The 15,292-nt window shown below is 41.0% G+C and overlaps 2 protein-coding genes across 4 annotated transcripts in view; one reads left to right on the top strand and one right to left on the bottom strand.

Moving 5' to 3' along the window:
* Window positions 1-124: 124 nt before the first annotated feature.
* erg28 (ergosterol biosynthesis 28 homolog) overlaps window positions 125-15,292 on the bottom strand; it is a 29,778-nt gene continuing 14,610 nt past the window's right edge. Inside the window, exons 1-5 of one of the 3 annotated variants that reach the window (XM_068338024.1) lie at window positions 2,724-2,841; window positions 2,330-2,528; window positions 593-683; window positions 392-510; window positions 125-268 (exon numbers count right to left, since the gene is read on the bottom strand). In XM_068338024.1, coding sequence (XP_068194125.1) covers window positions 180-268; window positions 392-510; window positions 593-683; window positions 2,330-2,462 — 432 coding nt within the window. In that variant the 5' untranslated portion in view covers window positions 2,463-2,528; window positions 2,724-2,841 and the 3' untranslated portion in view covers window positions 125-179. Of the gene's footprint in view, window positions 269-391; window positions 511-592; window positions 684-2,329; window positions 2,529-2,723; window positions 2,842-15,292 lie in introns of those variants that run through there. The other 2 variants (XM_068338025.1, XM_068338023.1) reach the window with 2 other exon arrangements.
* ttll5 (tubulin tyrosine ligase-like family, member 5) overlaps window positions 3,610-15,292 on the top strand; it is a 44,884-nt gene continuing 33,201 nt past the window's right edge. Inside the window, exons 1-11 of the mRNA XM_068338017.1 lie at window positions 3,610-3,715; window positions 6,602-6,708; window positions 6,836-6,918; window positions 7,692-7,798; window positions 8,044-8,174; window positions 8,380-8,462; window positions 9,809-9,878; window positions 10,179-10,263; window positions 13,995-14,096; window positions 14,211-14,302; window positions 14,483-14,590. Of these exons, the coding sequence (XP_068194118.1) occupies window positions 3,648-3,715; window positions 6,602-6,708; window positions 6,836-6,918; window positions 7,692-7,798; window positions 8,044-8,174; window positions 8,380-8,462; window positions 9,809-9,878; window positions 10,179-10,263; window positions 13,995-14,096; window positions 14,211-14,302; window positions 14,483-14,590 (1,036 nt within the window). The 5' untranslated portion in view covers window positions 3,610-3,647. The remainder of the gene's footprint in view (window positions 3,716-6,601; window positions 6,709-6,835; window positions 6,919-7,691; window positions 7,799-8,043; window positions 8,175-8,379; window positions 8,463-9,808; window positions 9,879-10,178; window positions 10,264-13,994; window positions 14,097-14,210; window positions 14,303-14,482; window positions 14,591-15,292) is intronic.

Genomic DNA, 15,292 nt, shown 5'->3' with positions numbered 1-15,292 from the left:
TCCTGTCATGACTGTTAGATCACCCAGCAGGCCTTCATCTCTTCCTGCCATTCAGGACTTCTGACTTCTGAATACTAAGGCAGAGTGAGAAACCTCATGTTAGGACCAGTCTGCTAGTTTCTGGTGGTCACTCTGGAGACAGGTTCAATGGACTGGAGATAAACTGAAACTGCATGGATTCAGTTGCGCTTCTTCTGTCGAGCACCAACATCCTCTCGTGACTCTGGAAAACACTGGAATCCAATCAGCATTCCAATGATAGAGAAACCTAGAAAAACACATGAAGTTACAAATATTATCATTTAAAGCGGTGTTTTAATGCCCATAAAAACCTACCCTGAAAATATAATTACAGTAGACTTTATGACTCCTCTGTGTAGTCCACACTTACTTGCTACAATTAGTGGTGCCATGACCCCGATGGTGAGAGGTGCGGTTTTGTAGATGAAAGCTTCAGACAAAAAGTGGCCCAATGCCAACACAAATGTCCATAAGGTGATGTGATAAAGCCTGCAGGCGCCAGTGTGGGACACTGTATGAATATGAGGAATGCATAAAGAAACAACGAGCAGGAAGTGAGAAGGAATCTTACGTTCTATTCTGGATGTCTATGGCACACGTGCAGCGAATGATTGATGACAACAGCGTCCAGATCCCAAATGTTCGAGCTTGGAGACCATTTACTGAGGATAAAAGAAGAAAAAAATGGATCATGAAATAATCACCTGTACTTCCTGTATGTAAAATAAGAGCCTGGTCCTTAAATGAGATGGTTAAATATCAAAGATGGACTTAAATGTAAAACACATTATTTTATTATCAGTATATATGTGTATGTCAGGTTATATGAAGAAATGTCATATGTATGTATATATTAGGGCTGTCACTTTAACGCATTAATTAACGCGCTATAAAAATTAACCCAATTAATCGTAAGTGGCAAATCAATGCGCAAGCATTTTAAGTTTGGCCCATTGAAGGACCTGTAGGCTGCAGTGACGTCACTTTGTACCTGCGCCACTAGTCACAAGCAGAGTGACTGACAACAGAGATGGACACGGCACAGGAGAGAGAGGCAAGCCCACTCGGACCTTTGGGCGGAAAGTTTATTTATAAAAAGAACAAAGACGGGACTATCAACAAAAACAAAGTGATTCTGCGCTGTAGACGCCTCCGTCAGTCTGCCCCAGCAGCTGTGGCTACACACGTAGCTTACCATCACCAAGTATCAATGAGGAGTGAATGAATAATGGATCCGATGTGAAGCGTCTTTGAGGGACCAGAAAAGCGCTATATAAATCGAATACCCATTATTATTATTATTATTTGTACCTTTTTTTGTTTGTACCTGAGTTTTGAACTGCCTGGCAGGAGGCCTAGAGGAAGACCAAAGAGGAGGTTTATGGATGTAGTGAAAGAGGACATGAAGGTAGTTGGTGTGAGAGAAGAGGATGCAGAAGACAGGGTTAGATGGAGGTGACTGATTCGCTGTGGTGACCCCCGAAGGGAAAAGCCCAAAGGAAAGGAAGAAGATTGTTATTTGTACCTTTTGTAAAAGAGATTTTCATATCACCGAAGCAGCTCCAGCCTAACGTATCATTTAAATGCAAAACATGTCAAGGACACAGAGTTAAACGTTAGCTTACCCTTTTAAAGGAAATGCCTGCCCTGTTGGCATCTTGCTATTGATGCTGCCTTATTTAGAGGCATGTTATACTATTCATTTTAAATTGATGTATTGAGTCAGCTTTAGTATTCATTTTGATTGAGAGTCTGCTTATGTGCCTATTTGAGACTCAGCCTTATTTTATTTCTGAATTTTATTCATTTTATTTAACTGTATTTGTATTGCATTTTTTGAGAAATGCACCTGGCCTAATTGGTTTGCTGATGTGCTTGGCCTTTTTTCTTTTGAATTTCATTTACAAAGCACACTTAACCAATAAAAATGTGGATTTCAAATCTTCTCTTCTTGGTGCATTCTATTGATTAGTCATGCACTACAATTTTGTAATGTCCTAGAATTCAAATTCTTTATTTGGAGGCCTTTAGCAGGTATTAGATTAAAATGCGATTATTTAGATCAATTACAAATTCTGTAATAAATTAGACTTAATCGCCTGACAGCACATATCTATATCTATATCTATATCTATATCTATATCTATATATATATATATATATATATATATATATATATATATAATATGTATTAAAATATTGTGTAATCATAATCTTGTCTATGTTTGATGACTCCTATCACCTGCTCCCAAACATCACCAACATCATGATGTTCCATGTGGGTTGCTGTAAGATTTCTTTGGCTCACCAAACTCTGGTGTTCCCGTGTAGAGCTTTTCTGACAGAAAGCTGTGATCTCTGAAACTCTGCACTGTGTTTCCAATCGCGATGACGGACACCATCACCAACCAGCTCCGCAGGACGTTCAGAAAGCGACTCATTTTCAGTCTGCGAGATGCACCTGTCGAAAGGACAGGCCAGTCTGTTCAGCGCAAGATCCGCAAGTTCTAACCGGAGAACAAGACAAGTGTCACAGGCAGATAATGTTACAGAGGGAACAATTCGTCTGCTGCATGTTGCATGACTAACACATCACGTTGAGACTGTTTATTAGCTAGTCAATGGTTATAGGATGCAATGATTAACACAATCGCTGAGGCGATTATAACAAAATATTCATGAAATTATTTCTGGACATTTACCTTGTCTCTCAAACAAAACGATAGGGTTGACTCAGTACGAGGACGCTCAAACTGATAATAGTGTTGTATAGCATTCACAATGGTAACTCAGTCAACCTTTGGCTTGCGGGCTTGACCAATAACAGAGCTCTGGATATGGCTCCATCCAATCATACCACCTCCGCGGTTCGCCAAAACGTCCTTTACGTTCCGCCCATTTTCTCTAAGAACCAATCAACATCAAGATATTTGGTCACCTGTGGTTCTTACGCTGCTGTACGTTTAACCAAAGAGTGTATGTGGGTACAAGATAGTGCCCCGTTGTGAGCGGTGTCTCCGTTGAAGTCTCTGGTGAAACGATCGAACTGCATTTTTTGATCAGCATATGACATTTTATTAGTACAATGAGTTCTTAGTTTTTTACATTAAAATTTAAAAAAATCAAGACTTTTGCAGCATTTAATTAACCACTGGATGAAACGACAAAATTTACCCTCATAGACGGTAGTGCGCAAACTCCTGCTCTGTGGCTGCTCAGTTGTTATAGTTACCAGGAAGATTAACCGCGGTGATCAAATGACCCTGGTGGCAATAGCTAACAAGCAGCGAGCAAATGATCATGCATTAAGGCAAGTCGACGTTGTTATGTATTTGTATGCTGTGATAGAAATGTGTAGTTGAGCAGTCTGAAGCCCAGTGTTTACATGGTTAGCTTACCATTTCTTTAGTAACCTGTCATAACCTGAGTCTTACTGAGCTAACCCATGCTCGTCTGTCAGTCTGGGCTCAACCACCTTCTTAACATGTTCTGTTCGCTATCTTTAATAGCAACAATGCTGATTATTATTAAATTAATTAAAGAAATGTTCTTGTAGTTGGAGTGCCATGCTTATTCCCAGACATTTACCCCCCAGGAGGGTTTCACCGGACAGTGGATCCTCTTTTATGGTGAAGATGCCGGCAGTGATCAGGGGCAAAGAGGACTCTGAATCCTCATCAGAAGACCACCAAGAGTGAGTGTTATGACCCTTATTATGAGTCTCCTGTAACTAAAAATATAAATCTAAAACAGAATTACAAACCGTGGTTAACTACAACCAGGAACAGAAAAGATACGTCAACACTTAAATAAACTGCAAAACATGGGTATAAATTTCTAGTGCAGAATTCACAGAATTGTGTTGCATTAATATCTATGTATAAAACCATCTGTGAGAAATAGAAGGATTGATAGAAATATTCTGAACATTGACTATTCCCAACAACGTCTTCACAGATATGTGAGCAGTATTGTAAATGATTTTCTCCTGATGAGGTGTGTGTGAATGAGTGAATACCCCCTTGGTTTTTGAAGTGCATTGAGTGGTCAGAGTAATAAAGCAAAGACACTGGAAGTCTGAGGTGAACAAGGCAAAGAGGAAAGAAGATAGAATAAAACCCTGTGGTGCTTATGTACTACTCTCCACCATCTCAGATTGAATAAAAATATATGTAATTAATTAATAATCCTTTAATAATCTCTGTAGGGAAATTACTTTTTTCCTAATCTTGAAATTCACTCATTGAATGAAACTTTAAATGGCTGTTGTAATGTTTATATTGCCTGTGGTCAAATCAACTTTATAAATTCAGCCCAAAACTACATTTACTACCTGTTCAAGATGTATAAAGTACAGAGATGAGGATGACATGCCTTGCCCGCTTCTGCCTATGGATTTGGTTTTACACACGTCTCCTTTGGCATCATCTAAGTTCTGAACACAACTGATACTGTTAGAGATGTTTCTTTAAATACAATATTACCTTAAATACACAGTGATCTAAGCAAATGCAATGTTATTTTCCTCGGTTGTAGTATGTTGTCTTGTATCTAGTACATAACATAATATATGCAGGTTTGCAGAGTGTGTCTTCAATGAGTTTAATACACTGCTCGGCCAAAAAAAAAAGTCACACACTCTAATATTTCATGGGACTGCCTGTAGCTTTGATTGCGGTGCACATTTGCCGCCGCATTGTTTCAACAACCTCGTACAACGTCACAGCATTTATTTCTGTCCAGAATTGCATGAATTTTTGGCCGAGTTCTTTTATTGACGATAGGAGTCAAACCACTCTGCAAGGTCTTCTCCAGCACATCCCATATACTTGAATGGGGTTAAGCTCAGGACTGTGGGGGCCAATTGATGTGTCAAAATGATTCCTCACGCTCCCTGGACCGCTCTTTCACAATTAGAGTCCGATAAATTTTGGCATTGTTGTCCTGGAATATGATTGTGTCATCCGGGAGAAAAAAATCAATTTATGGGATAGCCTGGTCATTCAGTACATTCAGATACTCAGCTGACTTAATTTTTTTGCTGAATAATATTGCTGAATCTAGGCTTGACCAACCGAAGCAACCCCTGATCATAACACTGCAATTTGCTTATTGAAACCCAATTTTTTGGCGGGGCGGTGTAATTTATGACAAACTTCTGGACAAAAGGAAACCTTCAGCTGGCTTTCATTTTGCATAATTGATGAAAGCCTCACTTAAATAAGAGTGTAGGGCATGTAGGTACAGATAATAGCTTCAGCAGTTGGGTTTTGTAATTCCCTCTGAAGCATAGTTGCACCTCCCTGAGATTCACCGTGCCACAGCTTTTAACCCAATTTGTAAGTAATATGTTTAGACTGGTTAGTATCAGACTGTAACCTCCATTTGTTTATCACAATTAGTCAGGGGCAGTTAATACATGTTGACATTGAAAGTATATGATAGCCATAATCTCTGACAATGCAAAGGATAATGAGCATATAGCTTTACAGGCACATGATGAACACTTATGAAGGATTTACTGAAACTAAGGAAATACAGTATTAAAGACGCAACATTAATTACCTTCAAAAGGCTCAAAATATCCTCAATAGTACTTCATGGTACTCAGTTTTTTATTGCATTTGATGAGTAAAAAAGGAACACGAGCATAAGAACAGATGTTTGATGATATTTTTATTGCCAATCGCTTAATAGCATGCAGATTCTACTTAGGCTTCCCAGACAGTCATGATCTCAGGGTTTTGGCACAGTTCAGTAAACAGATTTTAAAATTTCTCGCAAATGTACCATATGTTGTTATGCATCAGTCAGAGGTCTTTTGTAGTCCAGTGATGCTCATGCTGATCATGGTTGTGGGTTTTTTCAGTTTGGTTAGTATGAGACAAGAGATTCCTTAAAGTACCGGTATTTTAGAAGCTAATAATTAATCTTCATACCTGACTAAATATTTCCAAATTAAATGTCAACACTTTGCTGAAAGTTATCGCTGTGAGGACCTCAATAAGGCCTTTTATCCAGGATCCTTCACTTCTTCTGTGTAGCATCTCATATTTTGGAGGACGGTTTATATTCAAAATATACGACGGATAAATATCAGCAAAATACCTTGCAACAACGCCACGGGAATAGAAAAGATCTGTGCCATATTGTCCAACAGACCTGGATACTTAACTTATCACCAGCAATTGTTTACATGCCTGTCCTTCTTATCAAGTCTCTCCATGCCTGATTGAGTTCTTGTCCATCTTTCTTCTACCTTATCTCACTTTTTGCCCCGATAGGCCGGCTGTGTCTGGTACTATCAGTACATGGCTTTGTTATTCTCTATCACGTCCCGTGTTTGGTTCTGTCTGACTGAAGCAAACATGTTAGGATGCAGTCCATCCTGCAGTTACATCACATCATCCTGGAGATTTCACCTCAGAGTGTTTCTTTATCACGTTGCTACATGGAAATTTTCCCTATGTTAAGTCTTTAGCTCTGCAGACTGCATGATTTTTGACTGGTCCGTTGGACAAGAACTTTGAGGTCTTTTAAAATTCCACCCCAAAACAAGTTTCATCTGACTGTCCACTAGAGATCATCCCTGCATCGCTTGGAGCGGCCTGAGTAAGACCATCCCAGTTTTCCTGTTTTTTCCTGAGGCTGCAGTTTCAAAAGATGGCAACATCTGCTCCATTGGAGGTACACTGCAAGTTACTGTAGCTAAAATTGACAGAGAAAAGTATTGGCAATGGGATTGATATTTACTGCCTTCAAAAAGGTTGGACACAAAGAATAATTTGTTGTCTGATGTTTTTCATTTGCTCAGAGCGATATCATATGGCCTTCAAGATTGTGCGCACAGAGAGTCGCCTGGTACGAGGAATACTCACCAATCATGGGTTCCATGAGGTAGTGTTCTTTGATCAATTGTGCAGTTTTAAAAGATTATCCTAAATCTTGTAAAAATACATTGTTTTTATAGCTGCACAAGCTAATTATGTACCTCTATGATGTGTAAAATAAGAGATACTTGGGCTGTTTTTATCTCCTTTTGACTGATAATGACGATGTCAAAGCCCCGGAATGCACCCATGAAGAAATTAATGACCTCAAGAGAGCATTAATCCAGTTTCATGAGGGCACACAATTCCCATTATTGTTCTTTCCAAGCAGTTACAATTAATTCCCTTTTATTTCATTTCAATGCTTCTTGACTCCCACAAACTCATCATCAAAGGCAGATGAGTGTGTACTCGAGCTGTGGCTGAGCCAAATGTTAATAAGCCTTTATTACAAACATCTGGCTCTCCCATAGATACTAAGCAACCATGTGAACTCTGCCTCTTAAAGAATCGCTGGAATAAAAAGAAACAACAAATCAGAAAAAGTAATGCGAGGGTGATGAAAATCTGAGTTGACCTTCCTTTTGAGATAATTTCTGAAGAGCAGCCTGTTTATCTCTGAGTTAGTGGGAACCAGTCCGATCTGCTCATAGATTTCATTCATGTGTGGACATCAGAATAAAATACTGCTGCTGGTGATTGGAAACACATAGTTTTTCAATATTAAGAGCAATGGCTGTACATTTTGCCCTTTCTTTGCAAAGATGCTCTTTGTGGACTGAATCTCTACAATTAGATTCCACCTGTCAGCTGAAGTCAATCATTCCATCTGTGTTACAGGTTCACCCAAATAGTACTGACTTTAACCTCATGTGGACAGGATCTCACCTGAAGCCTTATATACTACGCACTCTTCAAGACTTCCAGAAGGTTAACCACTTTCCCAGGTACAATGAAGTGTTCAAATGTATGAAATAAATATCACTGTTGAGTCATTGTGAGCTCTCTAGTCCTGGAAATGCATTTGTTGGCTCCCACTGCAAAGCATTTCATTTGGGTGTTGTTTGAAACATGAAATGAATCATACCGTCAGGTAGAAGGCAAAATGTTGCTGTTGTGGATGCAGTCAGTGCTTAAGCTCTACAGTGGAGTGCTGAAACATTTAAAAATCAGAAACTATGTTCGTTTTCAGGTCGTATGAATTGACGCGAAAAGATCGCCTGTACAAAAACATCCAGCGAATGCAGCAGACTCACGGCTTCAAGAACTTCCACATTGTTCCACAGACTTTTATGCTCCCCTCTGAATACCAGGAATTCTGCAGTAAGACACCTGACGTACAGACTGATAGATGGATAAATAGCTGGATGGATGGATAAATGGACGGACAGATAGACAGGCAGGCAGGAAGACAGACAGAGATAGAATCTTTATATATCACAAAGGAAATAATATATTTGCAATAATTGGGAACACTTTATATTTTACTTCCTGTTTTATTTTTTATTTTTACCTCGCTAAATTTCAGATTCTTTTGCCAAGGACAAGGGCCCGTGGATTATTAAACCTGTCGCCTCATCAAGAGGGCGTGGCATCTACTTGGTCAGCAGTGTGAGTGATTTTGATTTTTGTTGTCTTCTTGTCAGCAGTATTATGGATTTGTGAGATTTTTTTGAAAGATAGACTGTAGAATGTCCTAGATGTGAGTACATTTTGGTTCTTCTCTCAGTCTGGGACTCCATTCAGGATCCACTGCTCTAATGTCATATTTAGATGGATGCAGTGACCCCAAATCACGACTGTTGGAGGTTGTATGCACTGAACCAACATGTATTTGCGTAGATGTTTTTTATAGCTTGTTTTATTAAAAATCATATTTTTCATGCTCGTTTGGATTGTAACTGTGTTTACAGGCAACAAACACCACTCTAGTCTGTATTGCATGTGAGATATGCGTGAGCAATGCAGTGTGGTGGAGAAATATTGGAAAAAAACATAGTTGTTGTTTTTTTTGCTGACAGTGATGTGAGAAGATTGAGAACTCTCACATGTCATTAGAATAACTTTGAAGCTAGTGCCAGCATATGGTTCGCACAGCCTGGAAACAGGGGGAAACAGCTTATAAGCTTTTTTTTTGTTTGTGTGTGAAAAGTTCCCTCAGATTCATTCCTTAACACAAATTCACGTTAACTTCAAACCTGATGGGAGTTAACCACGACCATATTTACTGTGTGAACTGAAACAGTCAGTAGGCCAGATTTATGTGTGCCGTGTGTGTGTGTGTGTGTGTGTGTGTGTGTGTATGTATGTATGTGTGTGTGTGTGTGTGTGTGTGTGTGTGTGTGTGTGTGTGTGTGTGTGTGTGTGTGTGAGAGAGAGAGAGAGTTGTACAGATGCAGCTGTCTGAAATAACTATCAGGCAGTTTTTCAGGGTAAATAACAATCTTCCAAGGCCCTGGCTTTCGGAGGAGCTCAACAAGTTTCTCACTATTGGAAAACATGTGCACAATTCTTCTTCTCAGGCATTTTTATGAAACAGTGGAAAGAATGTCAGTGATATTTGGAGAGAAGAAAGGAATACATTACTTTTTTTTTGGTTCTCTTTTTGGTTTCCTCTGAACTGTAGCCAGCACTGAGGTTACACCTCCCCCTCCCCCGTATCCCATCTCTTCCCAGCTTCTCCACCTGCAGCACATTTCAACCTAATAAATGACCCATCTCCCACCGCTACATTGAGTTTTTACTGCCTGTTAACGTTGACCTACTATGGTCGGTGTCATTGCAGACTCTTTCCTGATCATATGATTCTCCGATTTTGACTTTATTTTCTCTGCATCTATCTGAAAAGGTTCTGTTGTGTGTAAATTAATACATGCATTGCTGGGAAACACAAGACATACGTTCATACTCTTTCATTTATGCTTGAAGATTCTGATCAAGTTTGTTTTTGTTTGCAGCCAAGTCAGATTTCAATGGATGAGAACATCTTGGTGTCTCGTTATATAAATAACCCAATGTTGATAGACGGTGAGTTCCTCTTAACACTGAATTGTCACAAATTGTTTTGCTATTGTGACTAATCCAAAGCCGTTAAATGAATCCACTGGACTTAAAGAAAGTTTCTTGAAAACATTTCGCCTCCCATCCAAAAGGCTTCTTCAGTTCTGATGTGGCTGGTGTTGTCCCAGCTTATTAACCCTGTTGGGTGTGGCCATCCCACATTTTCAAGAAACTGGATTGATTTAAACAGCTTTGGACAACCATGACCTGGATAACTGAGAATCTACACAGACATATTGTGACTAATATTTATGCATTTATCTCCAGAATTCAAGTTTGACATGCGCCTTTATGTTCTGGTGACTTCATACGATCCGCTGCTCATCTATGTGTATGAGGAGGGGCTGGCGAGGTGAGACTTTGGACTGTTTATGACATTACTTGGATCATGATTAGCTAACATTCCGTAAATCACCAAATGTCAAGACTAAAAACAAATTTTGCAGCACAGTTGACGTTTAAGAGCCCCCATTATTTGTGATAATTTAGCTGTCCGCACCTAAAGGGAGACAGAATATGAACAGAACATTCGACCTCTTACCTGTGGTGCTGTTTTTAGATTTTTTTGATGCGAGTCTGCAAATGAATGTTATGGATTATTCTGAGTAATGGGATCATGGCTACTGCAAAATGGCAGTGTTATTGAGGTTTTCACACGTGTTTTATGGAGCTCTGAGCACCTTGACCAGGGTGCCATCTAGTTGTGTTATTAATGGGAGAATTTGGACATCTTTGCAGCTAAGGCTCAGAGAAATCTGCAACCCACTTCAGGACAATATCGATGGAGAAATAGTACTACAAATTGTAGCCGCAAGAGGACACAAGCCAGTATCTTATTGTGCCAGTCCCAAGCCTGGATAAATACAGAGCGTTGCATCAGGAAGAGCATCCGGCGTAAAACTTTTGCCAAATCAAACATGCGAAACAAACCTATGACTTCAAAACTGGATCGGTCGAGGCCCGGGTTAACAACGACCGCCATCGTTGCTGTTGACCTACAGGGTGCCGGTGGAAATCGGACTACCGTTAGTCGAAGGAGAGGAGGAACGTGTATTCGTAGGAAGAGAGAGAAGAGGAACGCCAGGAGTATAGGACTGAGATTAGGGACATTGAATGTTGGAACCATGACAGGAAAAGGTAGAGAGTTGGTTGACATGATGCAGAAGGGGAAGGTAGACATACTGTGTGTCCAAGAGATCAGGCAAGGCTGGAAGTTTAGAAGCAGGGTTCAAGTTGTTCTATCATGGTGTAGATGGGAAGAGAAATGGTGTAGGAGTTATCTTGAAGGAGGAGTTTGTTAGGAATGTCCTGGAGGTAAAAAGAGTGTCAGATAGAGTGATGAGTCTGAAGCTAGATATCGAAGGTGTGATGTTCAACGTTGTTAGTGGATATGCTCCACAGATAGGATGTGAGCTGGAGGAGAAGGAGAATTTCTGGTTAGACTTGTGATGCAGAGCATGCCTAGAAGTGAGAGAGTTGTCATTGGTGCAGACTTCAAATGACATTTTGGTGCAGGAAACAAAGGTAATGAGGAGGTGATGGGCAGGTTTGGTATCCAGGAGAGGAACGCAGAAGGACAGACGGTGGTTGACTTTGCAAAAAGTATGGAAATGGCTATAGTGAATACTTTCTTCCAGAAGAGGCAGGAACATAGGACGGAGGTAGGAGCATGCAGGTAGACCACATCTTGTGTAGACGGTGTAATCTGAAGGAGGTCAGTGACTGCAAAGTAGTAGTAGGCGAGAGTGTAGCCAAACAGCATAGGATGGTGGCGTGTAGGATGACTCTGGTATGGAGGAAGATGAAGAGGGCAAAGACGGAGCAGAGGATGAAATGGTGGCAGCTAAAAAAGGAAGAGTGTTGCATGAGTTTTAGGAAGGATTTAAAACAGGTTCTGGGTGGTAGAGAGGTGCTTCCAGATGACTGGACAACTACAGCCAATGTGATCAGGGAGACAGGTAGGAGAGTACTTGGTGTGTCATCTGGAAGGAAAGTAGATAAGGAGACTTTGTGGTGGAATGAGGAGGTACAGGAGTGTATACAGAGAAAGAGGTTAGCTAAGAAGTGTGGGACACTGAGAGGACTGAGGAGAGTTGACAGGAGTACAGGGAGATGCAGCGTAAGGTGAAGGTAGAGGTAGCAAAGGCCAAACAAGGAGGTTATAATGACTTGTATACTATTGAAGCTAGACTAAGAGCAGACGTGAGCATTTATGAGGAGCAGTATGGTTTCATGCCAAAAAAGAGTACTACAGATGCAGTATTTACTTTGGGGATGTTGATAGAGAAGTAGAGAGAAGGCCAGAGGGAGCTGCATTGTGTTTTTGTAGAGCTGGAGAAAGCTTATGACAGGGTGTCCAGAGAGGAACTGTGGAATTGTATGAAGAAATCTGGAGTGGCAGGGAAGTTTGTTAGAGTGGTGCAGGACATGTATGAGGACTGTAAGACAGTGGTGAGGTGTGCTGTAGGTGTGACAGAGGAGTTCAAGGTGGAGGTGGGACTGCATCAGGGATCAGCTCTGAGCCCCTTCTTGTTCGCTATGGTGATGGACAGGCTGACAGACGAGGTTAGACAGGAATCTCCATGGACTATGATGTTTGCAGATGACATTGTGATCTGTAGTGAGAGCAGGGAACAGGTGGAGGAGAAGCTAGAGAGGTGGAGGTTTGTTCTGGAAAGGAGAGGAATGAAGGTTAGCCGCAGTAAGACAGAGTACATGTGTGTGAATGAGAGGGACCCAAGTGGAAAAGTGAGGTTACATGGAGAAGAGATCAAGAAGGTGGAGGATTTTAAGTACTTAGGGTACTTAGAGGTGAAGAAGCGTGTACAGGCAGGATGGTATGGATGGCAAAAAGTGTCAGGTGTGATGTGTGATAGAAGAGTTTCAGCTAAAATGAAAGGAACGGTGTACAAAACTGTGGTGAGACCAGCAATGTTGTTTGGTCTAGAGACAGTGTCACTGAGGAAAAGACAGGAGACAGAGCTGGAGGTAGCAGAGATGAAGATGCTGAGGTTCTCTTTGGGAGTGACCAGGATGGATAGGATCAGGAATGAGTACATCAGAGGGACAGCACATGTTAGAGGTTTGGGAGATAAAGTCAGAGAGGCCAGAATGAGATGGTTTGGACATGTTCAGAGGAGAGATAGTGAATATATTGGTAGAAGGATTCTGAGTTTTAAATTGCCAGGCAAGAGACCTAGAGGAAGACCAAAGAGGAAGTTTATGGATATAGTGAAAGAGGACATGAAGGTATTTGGGGTGAGAGAAGAGGATGCAGAAGACAGGGTTAGATGGAGGCAACTGATTAGCTGTGGCGACCCCTGAAGGGAAAAGCCGAAAGGAAAAGAAGAAGAAGAAGAAATAGTACTACAAACAGAATTTTTTTTTATTTATTTGTTTTAGTGAATTGCACCTTTTAGGCAGCCTGGAGCAGTTTACACAACCACTGGTGCTCTCTCAGTGCCCAGAAGAGGGCAGCCTTATCTTGTCAGACCCATTGATGTGCAGTGGTGGCTTTGAGACAAAGAGGCCTATTGTTCCAACTGAAGGATGTGCTCATCAAATGCTGCTGATTGCATCCCAGTGGAATTATATTATCTTTATTGGGTGACAGTATTTAAGCCAAGAATAATTTATTGATACAAGAAGAGGCTGATCTGAGTCACAATTAGGTCAAGAGATGGTGGCTGATTTATGGAAGCTGGATGACTCTGTGATTCCGTCTGATAGAGGTATGTGCCAGAAGCAGAGTGCCACTGCCTCCTTGTTTTCTGGCCTGATTATCAACTGGGAGCAATAAATCAAGGCCACATTCTCAATTCCACTTTTATCTCTTGACATTCCTTCAAGTTGTGTTGGTATTCAGGTACACAGTGCATGCCAAGGAATTCTCATTATTGCACATGTGGCATCCGCTCCTCTTATGTCCTGCCAAAACTAATATCCCTCCCAAGTGCCCTTATTATTCAGTAAAGTGACAGCTGCATGAGTGTGGACTTTATGGCTGATAGTTATGTAATGGAGCTGTTGGATGACGAGTTAAAATGTCTTTTTCTTGTACAAATAATACACATCTCTCTCCAGATTTGCCACAGTGAAGTATGACCGAACTTCAAAGAACATTAAGAACACGTTCATGCATCTCACTAACTACAGCCTGAACAAAAAAAGCAGCGATTATGTCAGGTAACTTTCACCGGCATTGAACATGCAATGAACACAGAGCTATTATGGGAAGCTGGAATGACTCATCCAGTTATAATAAGTTGGGCTTTTGAAGTGCATTTCTTCTTTTTTCAGCTGCGATGACCCTGAAGTTGAGGATTATGGGAACAAGTGGAGTATGAGTGCAGTGTTGAGGTATTTGAAGCAGGAGGGGAAGGACACCACATGTGAGTGAAACTCTAATTTTCCTCTCTTTCTCATCCTGTATCCTTTCTTTTTTTCTAGTGTGCATACAAAGATAATGAAATGTAAAACTGCTCCAGTTTTCAGTGGTAGTTCTGCTCAATTTTTCCCTCCTATCAAAATATATCCAAGTAGTACTCCTCTCTTAATTGTGTCTATTCCAGTGCTGATGAAACAAGTGGAGGACCTCATCATTAAAGCTCTCCTGAGTGCTGAACTCCAGATCTCTGCTGCCTGCAAGATGTTTGTTCCCCACAAAACAAACTGCTTTGGTAATTATTTCATCTTGTGCTCGAATTGTTTTTGGCCATGCATTAAACTATTATATAGTTCACTGAGGTTTATCACGTTTACATCTCCACTAATCTAATGAGGTGGTTGGAGTGAAGGCGCAGGGTAACAAAATAAAGTTAAAGAAATGTCCGATGAGCCATTTTTCACTCATAGATACACTGACGGAAATTCAGCCACACTTGCCACCACACCACACCCCTCACATTTCCTTTCAGTTTCGTATTCATTGTCCAGTAGTTCCTCTACAACATTTCTCCTCTGAGCCCAGTTGAGGTTGTAGACAGTCATTCCTCGGTGTGGAGCCTTCCTGACTGTTGCTGCCCTCTGACCGGCTGCCCGGTTGACGACGGCTGATTGACTGAAGCTAGAATTCGCTTCCTCCTCCCTGTTGCCATTCAGGTCTGCTTGATTTAGGCTGACTATTTTCTTGGCTGCTCATGTCTAGCAGCAGGCTCGTGTGAACTCCATTTTGGAGCCATTACCCATGTTAGTGTTGGCACTAATTGTCTGTGCTCTCTCTCTGTGTCTGGCAGTCTCTATGAGATTTGGGGTTTGAAAGCGAGCACATCGGCCAAGCCTCCCTCAGCACTGCTGTCTCTTTTTCACTCTTTTTCCTTTTGTCTCAGTGTTTCTGTTTGTTTATAATTCTCCCTCTTCTACTCAAACTCTCTTTCACCCCT

The sequence above is a fragment of the Antennarius striatus genome, chromosome 17 (genome assembly GCF_040054535.1).
Source record: "Antennarius striatus isolate MH-2024 chromosome 17, ASM4005453v1, whole genome shotgun sequence".
Lineage (NCBI taxonomy): Eukaryota > Metazoa > Chordata > Actinopteri > Lophiiformes > Antennariidae > Antennarius > Antennarius striatus.
Note: the sequence above shows the minus strand (reverse complement) of the source record. Positions and strands in the feature narration are given on the sequence as shown.